Below are 21,108 nucleotides of genomic sequence, written 5' to 3' on the forward strand. Positions count from 1 at the left end.
TTTGGACTCCAGTGCTAGAACAGAATTGCAGAATTTTAGCATTGCTTTTGTTTAGGTTCTTCTTTGTGTTGGGAAGAAGTGTCTACTTAAGGATATGTAACTCTGCTAGAGCAGAGCAGGAAATTAAGTTTTGTTTGGATCAGAATGAAATAAGGGAGTAAATACAAGAATCTATCACTTCTGATACCACCACACAGAAATGTGGGTGTTGATTTCTATGGTATGTATACCTCAATATCTATCTATCTATCTATCTATCTATCTATCTATCTATCTATCTGTCTATTATTGGTCATCCATCCATCCATCCATCCATCCATCCATCCATCCATCCATCCATCTTCCACTTTCTCCTTCTCCTTTTCTTTTCCTCTTTGTGGGGCAGATCAGAGAGAGCAGAAGGTAAAGGACAATTACATCACCAGTGAAAAAGTTTAGTGCCTGTGCATAGATACAACATATAACTGAAAAATCTGAAAGTCAAGCCAAGATTTGAGCAAAGTGCAGGAATCCAAACAGTTCTGCAAATGTGTGGGTTTCTTCCAAATGTGGCTGGCTGAAAGCTGAAACAGATTCAGCTTATACTGTCACTTCAAGTGCTTTTCCCAATCTCTTTGCATGGAAACCAGTTTCTTTAGTTTTCTTTGAGTGATGACCCTCACGGAGCTTTTCAGTAGTCTTTGTTATGTATGAAAAGAGGCTTTTGAATGTAATATTAACATTAAGATGACCCTGAATTGCTTTCCACATACATCGTCTAATGCAATGAATTATTTTGAATTGTGGCAGATATTCAGGAAAATGCCAAACCTATAACTGGTAATCAATTACATTTGAGTGGTGTAAAGATTGTATGTGTCTCCCACATTACAAGAACTTAACACAGGCACTGTGGGAATATTTAGTTGTACTTTATCCTCTTGTGATGCAGAGAAGGATGTGTTAGCATGGAACACAAACTTGCTGTGCAGACCACTAAGCAGGATTAGCACAAGTTACAGAAATGATGTGATTTACAGTCCACTGTAGACAATGCTATTATTAATATGTTTTACCAATGTTCTGAAATAAAAGTAATTAGTAGTGAATAGCAGCTGGGATTATTGTCACTCAGAGTCTGTTTTAACTGGTGTCCACAGAGTGTCTGCAAAATAGGTTTGTAATCTGTAACTCTGTGGTCAGACAGCTGAGAGTAATGAATGTATTTACCCATTAGAGCCACTTAAGGTAAAGAATTTTGGTCAGTTTTCTGTGCATGCATAGAACAAACATGTATCTAATTAAATGAATGAAACCAGATCATCTTGCAACTTAGGTAATCATGCAGTGAACTGCTGTTATTTTCTGTTTACTGCAATTCCATTAGTGCTTTCTTTGTCCTTTTACACCGCTGAGTTTGAACATTGAAATAATGCAGTTGATGGACACCTAAAGCACTAGACACTGGAAAGCAGGCCCAGACCCCACTGTTGTCAGTTGGATCAGGGTGAGAATGGCTTTGTCTCCAATGCTTGCTTGCTAAAAAATAAATAAAAGGAAGTAACTCCTGCACTACAGAAGACCTGTTAAACATCCCTCTTGCAAAGAACATCTTCAAAACCAAGTTCATAATTTGATAGCAGAATGTGGAGCTCCAGTTAAAAGTGAAAATGTTATTACAGCTAAGTCCTAATGATTTGGCTCCCTGACTCACCATTTGCTAATGAGATATGTTTCCTAAACAAACAGAAAAAAATTTCAGTTTATTTAAAGAAAAGTTTTAACCAGTGCATGGGGATTTCGCTTCCTTAAGGAAAAAAACAAACAGAAAAAAGGATTTGAGGCTGGGTAGCAATAGCTCATTATATCATGGTTTAGTAACTCATTGCTTCACTATACATGCTCAATTCTTATGAAATACAAAGGACAGCATTTCATTCTCTGAAGTAAATGGCTAAAAGACATTTATATTATATACATTTAAAAATGTTTACGTTTCATGCTCTCTGTATGTCTGAGTCTTTCCATTTGGTGTGATACTGAATGAGCAGTGCTCACGTTATCTTCGTGGCATAACTGTTGAGGAGAAGAAAAATAATTACACCATTTGCCTAATACACAGAAACTGAAACCTGCAGAAATGTAGTAATACACTTACTGGTTGGGAGGATGAAAATCAAACCCTGCAAGGTTTTGGAATTTTATATTCCCTGTAAGACATTTCCTGGGTGTAAAAACTGAGAATATGTCATAAGGGAGCTTCCACCCATGTCTACACCATGTGGTGTAGACTGGATGATGGCAAAGGAGTCGATGTCTGTGGATTTTGGGAATTATCTTCTGGACACTATTTGTGACTCAGGAAAAGAATCTGTGCAATGGTGACCATTTCTGTCGAGAGACTCTTTCTTTGGCCTTCAAACCAGTTGTACAGGAGCAGCAAATCTCCCCCTGATGTCAGGGGCAGGTGTGGTGCACTCCTGGGAAGGGCAGGCCTGCCTTGCTGTGAGAACACGGGCTTTAATAACATCAGCCCTGGAAGCCTTCTTCCCTTCCTGCAGAGCATTTTGCTCAGACATCATGAGAACAGTGAAGTAGACATACCTTATTTTTTTGTGTGTGTAATTAGTGATGTCATGGACTTGGGTGTGGTAGTTTTCTTTGCCACATGCCATTTTTCTACTGTAGTTTTTCCATCCTTGTTTGACTAAACTGAGCTCTCTGCATGAGAGGAACAGAAGATTTCCTTAGAGAATGTCTGCAGTGAGTAATCCGTGAGAAAACTGCCTTTTGTTTGAGACATCAGCCACTATGGCTCTGTGAAAAGGCATCCTGGTGGACACTCGATACTCATGTAAGAATGATCTTTATAAGAACTGGTCATACTCTCAATACAGCCAACTGAATTTGTAATTTGAAATTTAATTTTTGCTTGCTTGAATTTAGAAAGCAATTCTCTTTGACTGTAAAGCAAAAATACAATTAAAATACAAAAATACAAATAAAAAATAAATACAAAATTAATAAATAATTTTGTATATAATTTTGTATATAATAAATACAAATATTTAATAAATACAAAAAATACAATTAAAGCAAAAATACAATTAAGGCTTCCAAGTCAAAAGACTGAGGGTCATTTTTTTTCTTCCATACCTGGTATAGACTCCCAGGAAAGTCCACTTTCAAAGGGCTCAGAACTATGGGAACTGATTATTGGATCTTCTATCAATGACATTATTTAATGATATAGTGAAGGAAGTCCTTCCAGCACTAAGATCATCATGTGCACGTGTGGCTCAGTCTCTGCAAATCAAGATATTTGTTATTCATATGGAATATATATTTAGCTATGAGAAACATTTAAAAATATTAATTAACAAATGTTAAAGATGTGAGGGTATATGCATGATATCTAACATAATACAAATGAAAATGGTGGCAATGATTAATAAAAGAGGCTTATTAATCAGTTGCTTTCTATTTCTCTTTCCCCTCTTTCCACTCCTTGCTAATTGAACAAATATACAGTGGAGATAAAACGATCTTATTCTTTATTCACAGGTCACTTTAGGTGGAACCTTCATTGGAATTGGGCGGAAAACTCCAGATTGCCAAGGCAACACCAAGTACTTCCGCTGCAAATTCTGCAATTTCACCTACATGGGCAACTCCTCCACTGAACTAGAGCAACACTTCTTACAGACTCACCCAAACAAAATGAAAGCAGCCCTTCCCTCCTCTGATACTGGTAAAACTTCAGAGAAAAACTCCAATAAATCCAGTCCTACTCTTCGACCATGTGATTCTGGAGACTTGGGGAAGTGGCAAGACAGAATCACTGTAAAAGCAGGAGATGATACGCCAGTTGGATATTCGGTGCCCATCAAGCCAATAGATTCCTCTAGACAAAATGGTACCGATACAACCAGTTACTACTGGTGTAAATTTTGCAGTTTCAGCTGTGAATCGTCCAGCTCTTTGAAACTATTAGAACATTACAGCAAACAGCATGGGGGAGGCCAGGCAGGAAGCCTTCACCCAGATCTGAATGATAAGCTTTCTAGGGGATCTGTCATTAACCAGAATGATCTAGCCAAAAATGCAGATGGGGAGTTAGTGACAAAGACAGAAAAGGGTGCAAGTGTGGCAAAAAAGAAAGACTTGAGTAGCAAAGGAGCAGAGGACAGCATGGTGACAAGCTACAACTGTCAGTTTTGTGACTTTAGGTACTCAAAGAGCCATGGCCCAGATGTAATAGTGGTGGGCCCACTTCTCCGTCACTATCAGCAGCTACACAACATTCATAAATGTACCATTAAGCACTGTCAGTTCTGTCCCCGAGGCCTCTGCAGCCCAGAAAAGCACCTTGGAGAAATTACTTACCCATTTGCTTGCAGAAAAAGTAATTGTTCCCACTGTGCTCTCTTGCTTTTGCACCTGTCTCCAGGGGTGACAGGAAGCTCTAGAGTCAAACACCAGTGCCATCAGTGCTCATTCTCCACTCCCGACGTGGACGTTCTCCTGCTCCACTACGAGAATGCACACGAAGGCCAAGCATCTGATGTCAAACCAGAAACAAACGCCCTGCCAGGGGCAGAGGGGCCGCTGACGCTCAAGGAGAACAAAGAACACTCATGTACCAAATGTGACTTTACCACCCAGGTGGAAGAAGAGATTTCCCGACACTACAGGTACAGTGAAGTTTTGAATGGTTAATGATTGGAACCCAAACAAACAGCCCCCCCAAAGTTTCTTAATTAAATGTCACCATTCCTCAGACATTTGAGGAAACTGGAAATCAAAATAGGAATGTGGATAGATATAAATCTTTACAGCCGGAGTCCAATCCAACATCCACTTTGTTTTGGAAAACCACCAGCTAAGTCAGTGGATTTAATTATACATTTAAACCTGTGCAAAGGAGAGGGGAATTTGGATTTGTGTGTGGATGCTGAAGTTTCAGCATATTTGAGGTTTGGTCAGCTATTTTTCCACACAGAATCTTTTAGGTACTATAGGTACTATTTTAGTTTAGGCTTTTTCTGAGAAAGTTGGCATCTTCATTCAGTCAGGGAACACAAATGGCTTCACTTTCCAAGATAGACTGTGAACCCTTTATGCTCCGTAACAGTGCTTCAATGTACTACCTTTTTGTAGTATTTTCCATTCCCAAGTCCAGCAATGTAATAATTAGTTTAAGAGCATTCCACTGCTGTTTTGGTGTTCGTTTCCCACTGGGAGCAGACACTCTTTTGTCTGTTGATGTCATTCCCCAAGATCCTTTTGCAGATGCTTATTTTCGTGTTGCTGGTTTACAGTGTCACTCTATTTATTTTAAATGCTAATGTTCCTATTTGGAGGTGGATGCAGCCAGTCTCCTGACTCAGTCTGACACAATGTCATAGTAGCAGCCAACTCCCTGTTAAACTTCTTGGGTCAGTTCCTGGGCTGTTGTAAACTGGCAGTCCAGTTTGCATCAGAGGAGGAGCTGGCTCTTAGACTTTGTAAAGCGCAACAGTTATGTGCCACTGCAAAAGCGATGTTAAATATTAGAAAATCATGCTGAATATGTTAATAGTTAAGGCTAATGCGTCAACAACAACGGAAAACTTCAGTATCTATCTCATCTTAAAGATCTTTGTGTGGAAGCCAGCTAGAATGAAGACAAAAGAAGATGCATTTTCAAAGCTAAAGCTTTGTTAAAAGCTCAAGAAACTGTGCCACGTTTAATAGATTCCAAGACATCCAAAATTAACAAAGGCAGACTGGGGCATGATACTTTAATAGAGATTAAAGCTGGGGGCATCCAAATGTTGCCCAACAGAGGGCTGCATTGGCAATATATCAGGAGTCTATTTAGAAAAAAAAAAAAAAAAAGCAGATTGCTCATCTTTAATTTGGAGCTAGGGCCCACAGAGGATTCAGGTCCCAGCATGCAGTTCCCCATTTTTGATCCAAGTGGGCCTGAGGGATGTTGTGTGGATTAATTAGTTAATGTTTGTAAACTGCTTTGAAGATGAAAAGTGGTATCTAAGTTCCAAGCATTATTATAACAGCTTTGAGCCATGCTGTAGAACTCCATAGGCAGCACTTTGTCCGCTGCTGGGGCATGGCATGATCTTTTTTTAGTGGTTAAATAACTGGAAGATTGAAATGGCTCCTTTACTGAAAGAATCCAACCTTTTATTTTGCTGCAGCTGGTAATTTAAGTTTTAACAAGCATGCCGAGCTAAGATCCTTTTTCCCAAGAAAGGAGAAGCCATGACTTTCAAAATGAAGTGCTAAGTCTGAGATGGGGTAGTTGGGGCTGCTCCTTCACAGGGCTCAGCACCCTGCAGTTCCGGCAGTAGTCACAGGGAACTGCACTTTGGAAAATCAAGAGATACACTTTAAGCATTTAGTCTCAAATTGTTTCTCTAAGATTAGGCTATTTTGTTTAAAACACTTGAACAAGGTACTCTGTTAGCTCCTGTCTATGATATTAGTCAGTACTCTGAGAACACTGTGTAAAGCAAGGTATGGTGTCCCCATAACTGTTGACTTCTTTATCTTTCTCCTGTAATTCCCCTAATAATAATAATAATAATAATAATAATAATAATAATAATAATAATAGATAATTTGAATTTTGTTTCTTTTTTGCTTGTACTGCTGCTGTTTTCCTCCACTGTGCACCTTTTTTGAAATCACGTACGTTAGTTGTTTGTGGTAGATGCTCTGTAATGGCAAACACCAGCAGGTTTTATTGTTTTTCTATGTATAACCTAGTTTTCACTCTATCAAACTAAAACTTTTGAGGCATTATAGCTTTTATTTTTATTATTATTATCGGGCCTTTTTCTTTTAGTAGAAGTCTGGCATGTATCAGATACGTGTTTTCTTTCCCTTTTTGTATTTTAGGACCTAAAGATAGAGCACAGTTCAGGTTTTAAAAAGTGGAACATCTGTAAAATAGTACATCTATCTGTAAAATAGTTGATAGACAGAAACATGCTAATGTAGTCAGCTCACATCCAACTGTGCTTCTCTGTTTCTTAATCAGAATTTGTCTCAAGGCTTTTATGCTGCACGTTATGTACGTCTGATGCATTTAAAATGCTGTACATGTGCATGTCTCTAAAACCTCTTCATTTATATAATAAGGAGCTGAATGGATTCTAATAGTAAACATAATACTAAACATTAATGTGGTGGAAGAAAATGTTCTGCTGTTCATGCATTTTGATTTAGCCCTGATAATCTGGAGTATCAGTGTTGGCTTTAGATATTATATATTTTGATGTACTTTTTGTCTGCATTATTTTCATTTTTGGGTCATATGTCTGAACAACATTCTCAATTTATTTTATTACTTATTTTGCTTCCTTTTGGCTCTACATCTACAATTTCACTATGTATTGCTAACTAAAAAATTATTTATATCCCAATGTTATTTCTTCGCAGACATGTATTTGCAACAGTATTAGAATTTGCAGAAGCAGTTCTTTACAAGTTTTCTTTCTACAGAAATGTATACTTACACTTAACACTCTATTCAGTATTTCTTGACATGATTATTTGAGAGCTGTTCAGTTAAATTTGAAGTCAATGAATCACACTGCATTTGAGTTTACTCGTATTTAAACCTCACTAAAATATGCTTACTCAAATAAATCCCTAGAAGATTTATTGGCCTCCATTTTCCACTAATTCTGCTACTACTCATTTTCCATTATACCTCTGAGGAATCAGATACTATTCACGTTAATTGCAAAGCTTAGTTTTTTCTCAAATCTGTCTGGTATTCTGATGAGCCAGAAGATGCCAGCACTTTTAATTTAGATAAAAATCAAACTGAGTATTTGGGCAAATTTTGCATGTTGTTTCACTTAGTCTAGAGATTATTTTCCTGCTTGTTCCAAAAATAATTAATTTTGATTATTTTTTTTTAAATCAAAGCAGCTTCTTGCAGAAGTACCCCTTTTTTCTTATAATTTTGCTAAGATGTGGGAAAATAGTGCATTTTTTCAATTTTGCAAAATACAGATTTTTTCATGTCAAACCTTATTTGATAGAAAGCATTTGATCAGTGCTGGTTATAATTAGAAGTGCTATGCTGAAAAATCCTCTAAACTTTTTAAAAACAAAGTAGGATAGCGATTTTTAAACTACAAAATATAATATGAGAATGTAAGGACTCAAATGAAATGAAAGCTCTGGCAATGGTGTAGAATAATTTTTCTAATAAATTATTTTGAAATGTGGATGACAGAAGTTACATAAGGTTCTCTTTAGAAATTAATTTCAAGTTAATTAAATAATTCATTACCTCTCAAAGATAAAGGAGGCAGGGGGGGCAAGAGGCAAAGGGGTGCTTGGGGCTTGCATCTTCCCAGCACCCAGGCTGCAGCTCAGGAGTGGGGGTGTTGGGGACTGACCCTCAGACTCTCAGGCAGAAAAAGCCAAAGCAGGGTCTCAGATCTGCAGATTATGGAAATTTGGCACCTTTGGGACACTTCCCCCAGAGAAGAAACTCAGGGAAAAAATGTAAATTGAGACCCACCAGCTTCCAGTTTTACAGCAGAGAAGAAACGTTCACTCAATGAACAATAGCAGCAGCTATAAGGGCCTTTTCCATTCTCCTGACACCTTAATTCACTGCTCTGAACTTGTTTGCTCTTGCCAATGGCTTTTGCTCTCCTTTGATCTCAGTCTTGCTCTCCACTCTGCCCTGTCTCCTCTCCGTTCTAACACTACACTGAATTTTCTTGGTTGCTTTGCTTGCTGTCTTTTCTTCTGAATATTTTCCTCCCGACAAGCTTGAGTGCAGCACCCATCCCAAAAGTTAACTTTCTTGTAAACCTGTTTCTTCATGAGAAATGATAGTAATTATGATATTTATAATTAAAATAAAATGTGAAAAAATTGAAATGATACGACAGCCATACCTTCTTCCAGAGTATTTTCTATGCCCTAGAGCCTAGGACTGTCTTCAGGTAATTACAAAAAAAAATTACTTGTTTTGTAGAGGATGGTGTTTTGTAATACTTCAGACTAGTTAGAAGTATGTCAACAAGACTTAATTAACAACTGGCTAGTGTTGGGAGTCTTGCAGCCTGTTAGGAAGTTCAAATAAAGAATGTTAAATCCGTAAAAAACCCCAACTGTGTAATCTCTCCAAGATTTTGCAAGGGAAAATCCTTGTATCTTACAGCACCCAATTCAAGTACTTTTTGGTACAAATAATGATAAGAGTTTTTAAAGTTCTTAGAATGTAACTATGCAGCAAAGGTTTTGCTTGAATTTCTTGATATTTAATCTTGAGATTGGGCTATAAATGTTTTAATGTCCACAAATAATCAGGTCTTTGCTTTCTTTTGTAGTGAAAATAATAATGCTGAGTGACCTCAGTGGATGGGATGACATTGCCAGCCAAATGCCATATTGCAGAGATTTCCAGTGGTATGGCTTGGGCCTGCTGTTAGTGTTCTTGAGGGCTGTATGAGCAATAACAAAGAAGGAAGAGTGCTGCCTTCTTATCCATTTACATTGCTTTCTTCCATACCAAGATTTTCCTCTTTTTAGAGCAGCTCTGTATATCAACACACAGTATTGCACCAGACGAATTCAGAGTTTCAGATGGTATAGCTGTAAAGTGTAACTTTGAAGTAATGCACAGGAATGCTTCTTGTGTACTTTGCGAACTGGAATTTTTAAAATTTTGTTGCTTAGCCTTGGAGAGCTTTGTACACATCTCTAGATATAACTTGGGCTTTTAGAACCATAGAGTAGGTTTAATTTCTAGTAAAAGAGAAATCAAACATTGCCAATTTGTTTCCCTGCTTGCTGTCAGGGTGGAGTAAAAACTGAGAAGAAAACATTTTCTTTTTATGCCTTGTTCTGAGAAAGAATAATTTTCCAACTTTTGAAAGTTTTCTGATAGCTGATGATAGTAACTATTTTATTATTTGGGACTAAGACTTATATTGGACAGTTCCAAACTTTTGCTTACATTTTGGAGCTTGGGGATAGAATAATACACAGGACAAACCCATGTGAAGTATGAAGATTTATAGTGCTGATGGCAGATTTTTAATGTGTACTGGAAAAGTGTAGGTTCTGAGACAAAAAGCCTGTTGGGTTACTAGCTACTGAAGTATGTCTTCATGTTTTCCATATCACAATGCTTATCATAGTCTGATAGAAGAATGAAAGAATGCTTATATGACTGTCTCTGAACCAATTAGAAATTTAAATTAACAAACCTTTAATGTAATAAGGGTGATTTTAACTGGGCTTCAGCCATGTGGTTACAACTGCATCTAGTATTCAGCATTTATTTGTGTCCTCAGAAGTGTGGTGTATATGGCTCCTGATCAAAAACATTCAGCCAGTGTGGAATGGAAAAATAAAAAAAAAAAAAAGACAAGTTAGGCAGAAAAAGATCAGCTGTTTGGAGGTGTGATGTCTGTAGATGAGAGCCAAGTTAGGAAGGGGGTTAGCTATTGAAATAGCCAAGTTAAACAAGAGACACTTAGGGCTAAGTAGTGTCCCAAAGGATTGATAAACTTTCACATGGGGAGTGTATGTGGTTGAGCCATTAGCCCCAAATGGTGTCTTGTTTAACTTGGCTTTTAAGATAACTAGCCCCTGTCTAACTTGGACTTCTCTGATGGTATCCCACCTTTACAGGGCTGACCCTTTTTATAACTTGGCTTTTTGTATTTATAAAATGGTTTTGATCAGATAGCACTCTTTTTTTCTTTTTTTTTTTTTGTTCAGAAGAGAATTAAGGCTTGGTTTAGAAAAGAATTAAGTTGCAAGAGAGAATATATTAGTGTCGCATTGAAAGACAAGCTGATTTTAATAAAACACAATTGTAGAATGAAGGAAAAGGAACATGGCCAGAACAGGATTTTAACCCACGACTTGCTCTCCCACAAGTAGGTTTTGTTGCCATAAGGCTGTGTGGAGAATAACTGAATCTATTTTCTGCATAATGGAACAAGACCATCTAGTCCCTTAAAATGAATATAAATACAGAACATGACAGAAAGAAAACTGATATTGCACAAGGGCTGAAAGGCATGAATCTGAATGTGTACTCATGTCTGTGCGCTGACACAACTGCAAGAAAATCAGACAATGTAAATAACATATGGTTTGTTTTTCCAACAAAAGGAGAGAAGGAAGGCAAGGGGGTTTAATAAGTTTGGCAAGTTGTCCCTTTTAAACTATCATAGTCTAAAAGGGACATTTTGTGTATCATTCCAATTCTACAGATGCACCAAGAGCCAAATCCTGCTCTTACTGAAGTCAATGGGAGTTTTGCCATCAACTTCACCGAGACAAAGATTTGGCCTTGAAAGACTTAATTCTAACAATTGGAGTCAGAGCAGTAACAGATTTCTCATACAAGTTTTGTCCTGTGTGGATAGTGAAAGGCTCATTTTTTTAGTTTGGCTAAAGACACTGTTGTGACTCGGACTGCCTGGGGTGTGGATGTGTGAGTGTGTCTGTAGGGAGAAGCTCTCACAGAGTTCTGTACATTTTGCAGGGCAGGGATGACATTTTGCTCTGCATTGGTAGGATGCCGGGCGCAGCGGGACACGGAGCCTGATGGAGGGCTCTGACCGCTCCTGTGCTATGAACTGAAATTCATAATGGCGTTAGAGAACTCATAAACAGTGTTCTGTTCCTATGATAGATACAGTAAGTGAGTAATGTGTTGTTCTCATGTAGCAACATATGCTTTACATAATTTAGTAATGCAGTACTTTTTATAGGCTTTTAGAGTAAAAACAGGAAGGCGTGTTATTCCACTCTGTTCCACAGCTCCTACCCAAGAATTTCTATATTTGACAGGAAACGCAGTTTGTAGTGTCACAGCCAGCTATTGTGCTTTATCTTTAGAGCAGCATCTTTTTAAGTTGTGTTAAAATGTCCATAGAGAACCAAGCAGTGCTGTCTCCTGTGTACAATCTTCTGTCCTTTGGTGTATTCTTATCCATAAGTTAACCAGAGCTCCATTCAAAATCATCTTTGTCAAGCTAAAATATATGGAATTGGTGGAAAGTAAAGGACTTCTTAACACTTTTTAACTTTCTAACATAGATATATATTATATAAAGTGTTTTTTTTTAATAACAAGAGAACTGTCCTCTTCTATTTGATATTGGTTGAAAAATATATTTTTTTAGTGTTTGTGCTGCAGCAAAAAGTGAAAGTATATTGCAGCAAACTGAAGAGGTAAAACACAAAATCCCAGTGAAAATTTTACGAAATTTAGAATAATGCCATGGAGTGTGAAAGAACAATAGGAGGCCATGGCAAGGCATGCGGGGAAAAATCAGCAGAATTTTTACTCCGTCGTATAGGACACCAAAGTAAACCTGCTTGCTTTTTTTAGAGAGGGTTATACTGTAAGTTTGATTTATTTTCTTAATCTTAAAATCACTATGAGAGGGGAGGCCAAGGGGTGACTCTCATGTTAATGTGTTTCTTGTTTTCTTCCAGGCGAGTACACAACTGCTACAAATGCCGTCAGTGCAGCTTCACAGCTGTTGACACTCAGTCACTACTGGAGCACTTCAACACTGTGCACTGTCAGGAGATGGACATCACTACAGCCAACGGGGAGGACAGTCATGGCGTTTCGTCCATCAAGGAAGAGCCAAAAATTGACCTTAAGGTCTACAGTCTGATTAATCCAGACCCCAAAATAGGGGAGCCCATATCTGACAGCATAGTGAAGAGGGAAAAGATAGAAGATAAGGAAGTGCTCAAGGAGAAAGGCTGGACTGACAGTCCCAGTGATGATCTTCGCAATGTGACCTGGAGAGGAACAGACATTTTGAGGGGGAGCCCATCATACACACAGACCAGTCTAGGTTTACTGACCCCCGTGTCTGTTGGCCAAGAGCAGCCAAAGCCTTTAAGGGATAGTCCAAATGTAGAAGCTGCCCATCTTGCAAGGCCCATTTATGGCTTGGCAGTGGAGAGCAAGGGTTTCCTGCAGGGAGTCCCAGCCGGAGCAGCAGAGAAAGCCGGGCAGCTCACCCAGCCCTACTCTGGATCCGGGGATGGCAAGGCAAAAGACGAATCCCAGTCCTTATTACGGGTAGGAAACTTTTATTTTTAATTCTCTTACTTTTTATGATTGCAAGTATGTCATGTTTGATTGGCTGTGCAAATGATCTCTTCAGGTCTGGAAAAACGTGGTTGGAGTTCTTTTAGGGCATGGAAACAAAAAAAAAAAAGTCGAGGAAAGACTCAAATTTTTAGAGCCAAACTGGCAGGTAAATTTTCCAAAGTGTTCACATAAAACAATCTATATATTGATGGAGTATTAGTAAGCTTCAGCTTTTGCTATTTAGCTCTGATTGAATTTTGTTTAATCATTCCTGCTAATTGTGCAGGTTGGTGATGCATTTGAAGAAGGCAGGTTTAGAACCCCAGAAGGCTGCACATCTGTTACACTAAAACAACTAATCACCTCTTAAATTTTGTGGTGGTGTGACAGTTTGCACTTAAGCAGGATTTCATATTACTGCATATCTAAGAATATAAAATGTGAGTTAAATATTAATAAAAAGTAACCTTTTTTTTTGTGCAGCAACATAACTATATATCAATTTTCACACTTTTCTAGTTGTCTTGGAAGTAAAAGACAAAGAAAAAAAGAAAAGGAAGGATCTCAAGTGATAAGGCAAATATTTGTCGTACCAAATAATTCCTATTTTTTTAAAAGACCAAAGAATCTATATACAAGGAACTTTTCCTTCCATCAAGACATGTTTCTCCCACTGTAGAGAAAACTGTGCTTAGAAAAAAATCTCACATTCTTAGGAGCTGAACAGGGAGAGATATAAATGCTTTTCTTCTGAAGTCGTCACATGTTTTCATGAGCTGCTCCGTATCTGAATTTATAGAAACTTGCCACAGGAGCAGTCAGTCTGCAGACAAAGCTCACTAGAATGGAAGTGATCAGCTGGTTTCCTTTTTTGTCTTTTATAACAGCATTTATCACTATACCATCAATTAGTGTAACGTGTCATGTGCAACATGTAAAAAGGAAGATAAATGTTTTCTGCTGTGGTCTGCTAAGATTATACACAGGTATATCTGTCTCTGTATATATAGAAATCTTAAGAACTGCTTTAAATGAAGTCAGTGGTCTTAAAAATATTGCAGTTATAAAATAGAGTGTCTGTAATTTATACCCTGCATGCAGTTTAGAGGGACCACGAACTTTTGTGCCTTAGTTCTTGTTCTTAGATTTTAAAGTGTATGAGAAGCAGTTGCAGTATGATGGTTCCTTATTGCTAATCTGGATGTGTGCTCACTGTGGACGGCAGGATTATATTTCTCTCCTCCATTAGGAAATATGTATTAAAATACATACATAAACCTGTGCAACAGTGGAATTCCTGCTGTACAGAAGATGTTAGTTACATCCCACTTCAGCTCTTACGGGTTCTTAGCCATGTGCAGACAGATTCACCAGAGGAGCCATTTAATCTGCAGTTTATCAGAGTACAAATTATTTTCATTTATTTTCAATTTTTCAAATATTTTCATTTATTTTTTGACTGCCAGAGGATGAAAGAAAACCAAACAAAAATCTGCAAAGGAACATGGTAGTATGCAGAATCAGCTCTATAAAGGCCTTAATTTGGTCGGTAGCTGGACCTGAAATCTTCGTAAACAGTAGAATAAGGCCATTATATTACCTGTTTTAGGCACTGCTGAATATAGAATGGGAAACTGTATGCTGGCTGCTTCTTATGCCCTTTTTAAAAATAACTTCAGATGCTTTTTTAAAGTCTTTATGCAAAACCACTTATATATATATATATATATATATATATATACTTTTTTTTTTTTTTCCAGTTTGGAAATACTTTGATCATTTCTGGGTATGAAAAACCTGTATTGTCCATACTTTTATGAAAAAAAAAAAAAAAAAGTCTTACTTTTCTATCTTAATAATGCATATAAATTAGTTCCTTGCATTTTAAAGTGTGTACAACCCTACTTTTTTATAATGATTTCTTAGAAGATCATGTTTATAGTGACTGATAAAACCATATCAATATCCTTCAAACAGGAGTTACTTTTGTGTACACCTTTAGCTGCCACACTCTTTGAACTCTGTTGTGCCAAGGAGTTGTTTGTGTGTTTTCGCTAGTGATAATATTTTAATTTTTACTTTGAAAATTGGGCAAGTTGTTTTTGTCAGCTTGAAATATTTTTTTTAAAAGTGAGGGAAAGTAGAATAACGTTTTCATCTGCTGAACAGAGTCCCTAATCTTACATATTTCATCATGATTGATGGATAGAGAAAACTAAATGAGAATCGAAACTTCTTGAAGGTAAGGGGTGATCTGAAGGATAGGAGATGTAGGAGTGTGATTCCATGAGTAATATTAGTTCCTTCTTCTTTTCAGTCTGTGAGAAAGATCATAGAAACCCAACTCCTTTAATTTGTTCTTGATTTAGTTTTCTGCAGACAGAATTATGGGATGCAGTAGTTGAGCCATAAATAAGAAGACAAAGGGATGGTCAGCTTGACCACTGGGAGCTTAGAACATACAGATATGTAGTCCTGGAAGCTCAGTTAGCTCAGAGAGAAATAAAAATTCTTCAGAAAAGAATTTACCATCCATTATTGAAAAAGCTAATTTTTGTAATCATTTGAAACAAATAAAAACAAACCCAAGTGCTTTGTTGTTTAGCAAATCTCTTGTTATTATCTACTTCTGGCTACATTTATTTTTCTAATTTGAAATAGCTAGTAGGAGTAGCTAATGCTGTCTAAAAGTTGGTCCTCTCTGAAAGCAAAGCGTTAACTCAATACATCCTTCTAGTGTCATATAATGAATGCTTATGCACAACACTGTATCCAAGGACGACTGGTGACTAGGAAACAAAACCTATAATAAAATCACTGTGGACACCTTCATTTTTTTCCCCCTGAAGATTGACACAGAGGAAGCCAAAAATTTGGGATTACTCAGTGAATAAACACTGAGAAATGAACTGAAAAGGAAAATTCCTAATGTGTCCCTTTGGTTATACTGGATCTTCAGAACTTATAAAGTGTTTTGTCCTTATTAAAAATTATTTGTAATGATTTGACAGTAGCAGCAATACCATGTGGTTTTAATTTTTTACTTTCTTGACGATGGGGGGAAGGCAAAGTGGAGATTAGGCTTTTCATATTTTTTCAAAAAGATACAGGTTGATACTGCAAGTTTAAAGTGATTAGCATTTTTGTAAAATATCAGAGATAATACAAATCAACTGGAGAAAGGGTGAAAATATACCATAGCCCACAGAACTTATTAATGCTTACCGGAGAATTAAGTTTTGGGAATTCCTTGGAGTAATTTTCAGCTTTGGATGTTGTCTAAGCCATTTATATCCTGTTTCTTGCATTCCTTCTGTACATGATGGCCATGGTCCTTCCCCAGACTCTGTGCTACAGTAGATTGTTTGTGTGAGGCACTGGGGTAAGGTTTCTTTCGTTTTTAGAATCTAAAAGACTGAATTGCTTTGGGACAGCTTTCGGGAGCTGGAGAGGATGCAAATACATATGTGCAGTGGATGCACCTTTATCCCTGAGAATGCTTCCAAGCTGTGTGTCTGTGTGTAACAGAATCTTTCTCAGGGGCTTGGTACACTTCTGTGAGTAGCTTTAATTTATTTTTCTTATTAAAATATTTCCAGCAGCTGTACTTACAGTGAATCAGTATGTTTTGCAAATGGGAATTGCCAAAAATGTACCTCAGCATGGTACAATGTGGACATTATTTCTGCTCTTCCTTAGAGTAGCTGATTTTCTAGTTTAAAGATTTGTTGATACTGGAAGGTCTATTGAGATGCAAAAATGTTCCTTTTTTTGGGTAGCACATTGGCAGCCAGCAGACTCCAGGCCAGGCAGATTGTTTAATGCTTTGACAGTGCAGATCTTGGACAGCAGGAACTTTTTGCTAAACTGATTTTAAATGAAGTGTCCTGTTTTGGTCTGTATGGACACTGCAGTAGAAAGTTTTCCACAAAATGGGGAATTGTAGCCTGAGCCTTCAGACCTATACACAGGCCTAGTTAGCCAACCTAAAGATACTGGTATAGACATTGTATTTTAGCTTACAGAGATGTGGTAATTACACAGGTCAGTGTGTCTGTCCTGTGCGGTCACATGGACCCGCAGACAGCAGGATTACTTTGTGTATTAATCATAGTTCGTGGAGGGATTTGTGTACTATCAAAGGGAGAGAGATTGTCACATTATTGCAGAAGTACTGTGGATTTTTACCAAAGGCATACTGCTGGCTTTAACTTTAAATATATAACTGTGGTTATGTTAACCTTTGCTATGAGCTTTTTATATGGTGCAAAGGATAAAATCGACTCTTCTATTAAACTGAGATTATTTTGCACCATAATGATCAAACTATTTACACACTACAGGAAATCACAGCATTTTAAAAAAGTTTTCATTTACTTTGAGAAGAGTATTATTTTCTTTTTGTCTGTGATATTTGCACTTGTGGTATTTCATATGCTGTTCTGGCTAAAGCTGGTCATACAGCTTTAAATTTGGGGGAGATAGGAAATTAGAAAAAATATTTCCTCTCTCCCTGTTTTGCATTCTCCTATGTGGGTGATTGGCAGAGCTAATTTAAAAATAAGCAATTGGTATATAAGTATTGAATCTATTTATAATTGATTTAATATTGGTGTGGTAAATATGAGACACAATCCCTAGTGGCAAATCCTCATTTCTCCTATTACAAGGTACTGACTCCTGTTATCCACAGAGCTGGATGCCAAATAGCTGCAAAGCAGTGGAAATGCTGAGCTGTCCTTTGTGATTTCCAAAAGACTTCTCCAAGCACATACAATTCTTGGCCAGAAGGATAAGATACATTTGAGGTAAAACCTGCCTCTCTGGTGCTGGTAGAAATACTGTTGCTGCTGCCTTTAGTGGGAGCACAAGAAGCAGCAGGAGAAGGTTCAAGCATACAGAGTGCTTTTTCAGTGGTCCCTCCAGGGTGACAGATGGAAGTTTTTGTGTTCTTTGGCATTGTATCCCACGTCCAACCACCTTCTCATAACAGCATCTTAATAGTGTATCTACAGAATTAAATTCAATGCATATAATTGTATCACACTTCTTATATTTAAGTTGGTGTAGGTCTTGGATTACTGCATGTCATCCCTAAGCAACTTCAGGAAAGCAAAACCAGCCCTTTAAACAAGAAACATCTGAAATAGTTTCTCTGTAGCTGCATCTCATTTTTTTCCCATTTCCTCTGACTCTGTTAGAGATCTTTCAGGAAGTATTTATAGTCAAGGCCATTCATTGCCATACGGGTCCTCTAATTAGCCGAGGGGAACTCAGCAGGCACTGTGTGTTACTAATGCACAGAGCTCTGGCAGGTCAGAGAGCTTACAAAGTCTTACATTTTTTTTTTTTAAAGGCACCTGTTTCCACAAGTCTCTGCCTGGGGAGTCAGTGGGCTACTTTTTTTACATTTAACTACATCCTGGAAAATAGCAAGAATCCTCCAACAAGGAAAATGAGAAAATAAAGTTAGTGCTTGAAGATAAATGGTTTTGAAGCTTTGTGTTTACTGTGTAAAACCGAGGTGGGTAAAATCCCTGTGCTGGTGAAGGGCTCAGGAATGAAGCTAAAGTAACTTTCTGAAGGTTTTCAAGTAGTTTAGAAACAAACATGTACTTGGCTGCTTTTAGTAACTACTGGAACCAAACCCACAAGAAATTGAATGTTTTGCATTACTCATCCTGACAGTGATCAGATAGGACTAGAAAGTAACTTTTAGAAAAATGTTAACCTGCCCAATGAAAGGCATGTTTCTGGTTTTTGTGTGGGGTGTGTCTGTCATGTGGTGAGACAACCCCACCTCATCCATGTTTACCCACCCGGCAGGGCATAGGGTTTATTTATTTTTTTTCTTTTTTTTTTTTTTTTTTTTCTTTCTTTTTTTCTTTTTTTTCTATTCCTTTTACGAAATGTGGTCTGGAAGAGAATTAAGTGGAGAATTAAGTGATAAAATCATTATTTGGGTGGGGCATGGTAATAATGCAAAAGGGCAGCAGCTACGTCAAAATCCTTGATGAAAAGGTGAATCAGTATGTGGAACAAAGGGAGATGGGTACGGGCCCCCAGGCAATTGGGTAAGCAGAAGGGTTTATTGAAGTTGCTATGATCAATAACAATGATTCAAGCAGGGAGAACCGAGATAATTCTTGATTTAAAACAAGCTGCTGCATTTGGATAGATGAGATCGTAATGCAGATGAGAACAAAAGAGTGCTTTCTTGCATTGAGCAGAGGGGCCAAAACAGATTGACAATCATGGTCACGTTAAATTAGCTCCTTCCTAGTTCAGGTGGGAAGACCTCTCTTTCGCTCTCTCTGTTCCGGTGTCGCTGTCCTGCCGTAGGTGAGAGTGAGAAGGGTCTGTTTTGACCTGGATGCCACATGCCTGCACCTGGGCTTGGTTTGCTGGCTGAAGAGAACCTGGTGCGTGTGGCAGCTGCTCTGTGCCATCCCTGCCCTGGGGAAGGGCAGGATCGGACTCGGCACGAGGGTGGGAGCATCCTTGGTTCCTGGGCACACATCCTGGCCTGGATGTCTGGGCATGGAGGGGGCCCCTGGCACTGTCCCCCAGCCTGGCAGGAGCCCTCAGTGTGGGGCAGGTCAAGCCAGGCCTCCCTCGCCCTGGGCTGGGGCTCACAGCTCTCCGTGCTGGCTCAGCCCGGACCAGCCCAGACCCGCAGCCTGAACCGGGCACATGCAGCGAGGCACTGTCTTTCTCGTAGGTATGGCTGATATGGCTACCAAATATCGTTTTTACCATCTTCAAATACATTCCTGATGGTTCTTTTTCGTTTTAAATTGTGCTGATAGTGGCTGCAGGTTGGGCGAAGCAGCCGTGCGTGGGGCGCAGCTGTGGGCGCTGCGAAGGCAAACAGCGCAACAGCAGCTCCCTCCAGTCTAAACAGTTCAGAGAACTGTCAATGGGGAGCCTTGTTTAAATTGGGAACTAGGTAATGCAGCTTCTTGCATGATGACTAAATTAAAGAATTGGTTGAGCTTTACCAAAGTTTTGAAAAGTGCAACTATAACCATTATACAGCGCTGTTATTATTCTGTATTGGCAATAGTACTTAGCAATAGATTGTGTACCTGAAGTGAAATGGAAGCTTCAATTGTATTTAGAAACTAAGGATAATCTTTGCCAAACTGGATCCCATAAGGAGCACACATTCATGCTTGAGGACAGAACTTGCTGCTAACATGTAGATTTTCAATGGAAAATTAAATTTCACAGCTGAATGCAGGCAAGGATTGTACATAATTCTATTTTTGCCTGAAGTGCCATGGAGCTGAACAGTGAAAATCCATGTGAAGATACCTCTAGCATTTGGAAATGCAGTTACTGTCTGTACTGAATTTCAGATGATCCTCTATATGTATTAAAAGACATAATAAATACACTCTTTTAGAGGAGGTATCTTATGATAGACAGCAAATAAATGTTTAATTTATTGGATTAAGAAGGGAGCATTGTAATTATAATTGATTTGAAGAAATCCAGATGCTATCCACAGCTGAATAAATTTAAAATGGTAAGGACTTATAAAGAGATTTATGAATAAACAGTGCACATACGTGCTGTGATTTTTGTCATGGGGGTATCTAGGGCTGATAATACAGCCAGGTAAAAAGACCAACAATGGAAAATAGTTGTTAGATGAAGAGATGTGTGCTGAAACAGAAATATACATATGTGTATGTGTGTGTGTAAGATATGAAAAAGATTTTCTGGAATGTCTTTTGTTACCGTGGCACTCCTCAGAGTATGCATATGGTCACCTAGTCTTAATTTTCAGGTCTCTAATGTAGCCCAATTGATTTAGTGAACAATTTCCTGCTTAATATAATTAATTTACTTCTTCTACCAAGTTCTGTTTTTAAAATGAGGTTTTATAGGGGATAAATGATTCTTGCTGATGTTTTTCTAAACTTTTTTTAGTAGCATATATATGTTTTAGAAAATCTTACAGTCATTATCGTAGTGATATAATTGTGTGCATGAAATATAAATCTATA

The 21,108-nt window shown here is 38.0% G+C and overlaps 1 protein-coding gene across 9 annotated transcripts in view; it reads left to right on the forward strand.

Annotated features, from left to right (window-relative positions):
* TRPS1 (transcriptional repressor GATA binding 1) overlaps positions 1-21,108 on the forward strand; it is a 214,762-nt gene that overhangs the window by 53,211 nt on the left and 140,443 nt on the right. For 5 of the 9 annotated variants that reach the window (XM_086879996.1, XM_086879971.1, XM_086879986.1 and 2 more), the window contains 2 exons: positions 3,544-4,673; positions 12,478-13,081. In XM_086879996.1, the coding sequence (XP_086736122.1) occupies positions 3,544-4,673; positions 12,478-13,081 (1,734 nt within the window). The remainder of the gene's footprint in view (positions 1-3,543; positions 4,674-12,477; positions 13,082-21,108) is intronic. The other 4 variants (XM_086880015.1, XM_086880004.1, XM_086880021.1 and 1 more) reach the window with 1 other exon arrangement.

Source organism: Cyanistes caeruleus, chromosome 1, assembly GCF_971803275.1.
Source record: "Cyanistes caeruleus chromosome 1, bCyaCae1.hap1.1, whole genome shotgun sequence".
Lineage (NCBI taxonomy): Eukaryota > Metazoa > Chordata > Aves > Passeriformes > Paridae > Cyanistes > Cyanistes caeruleus.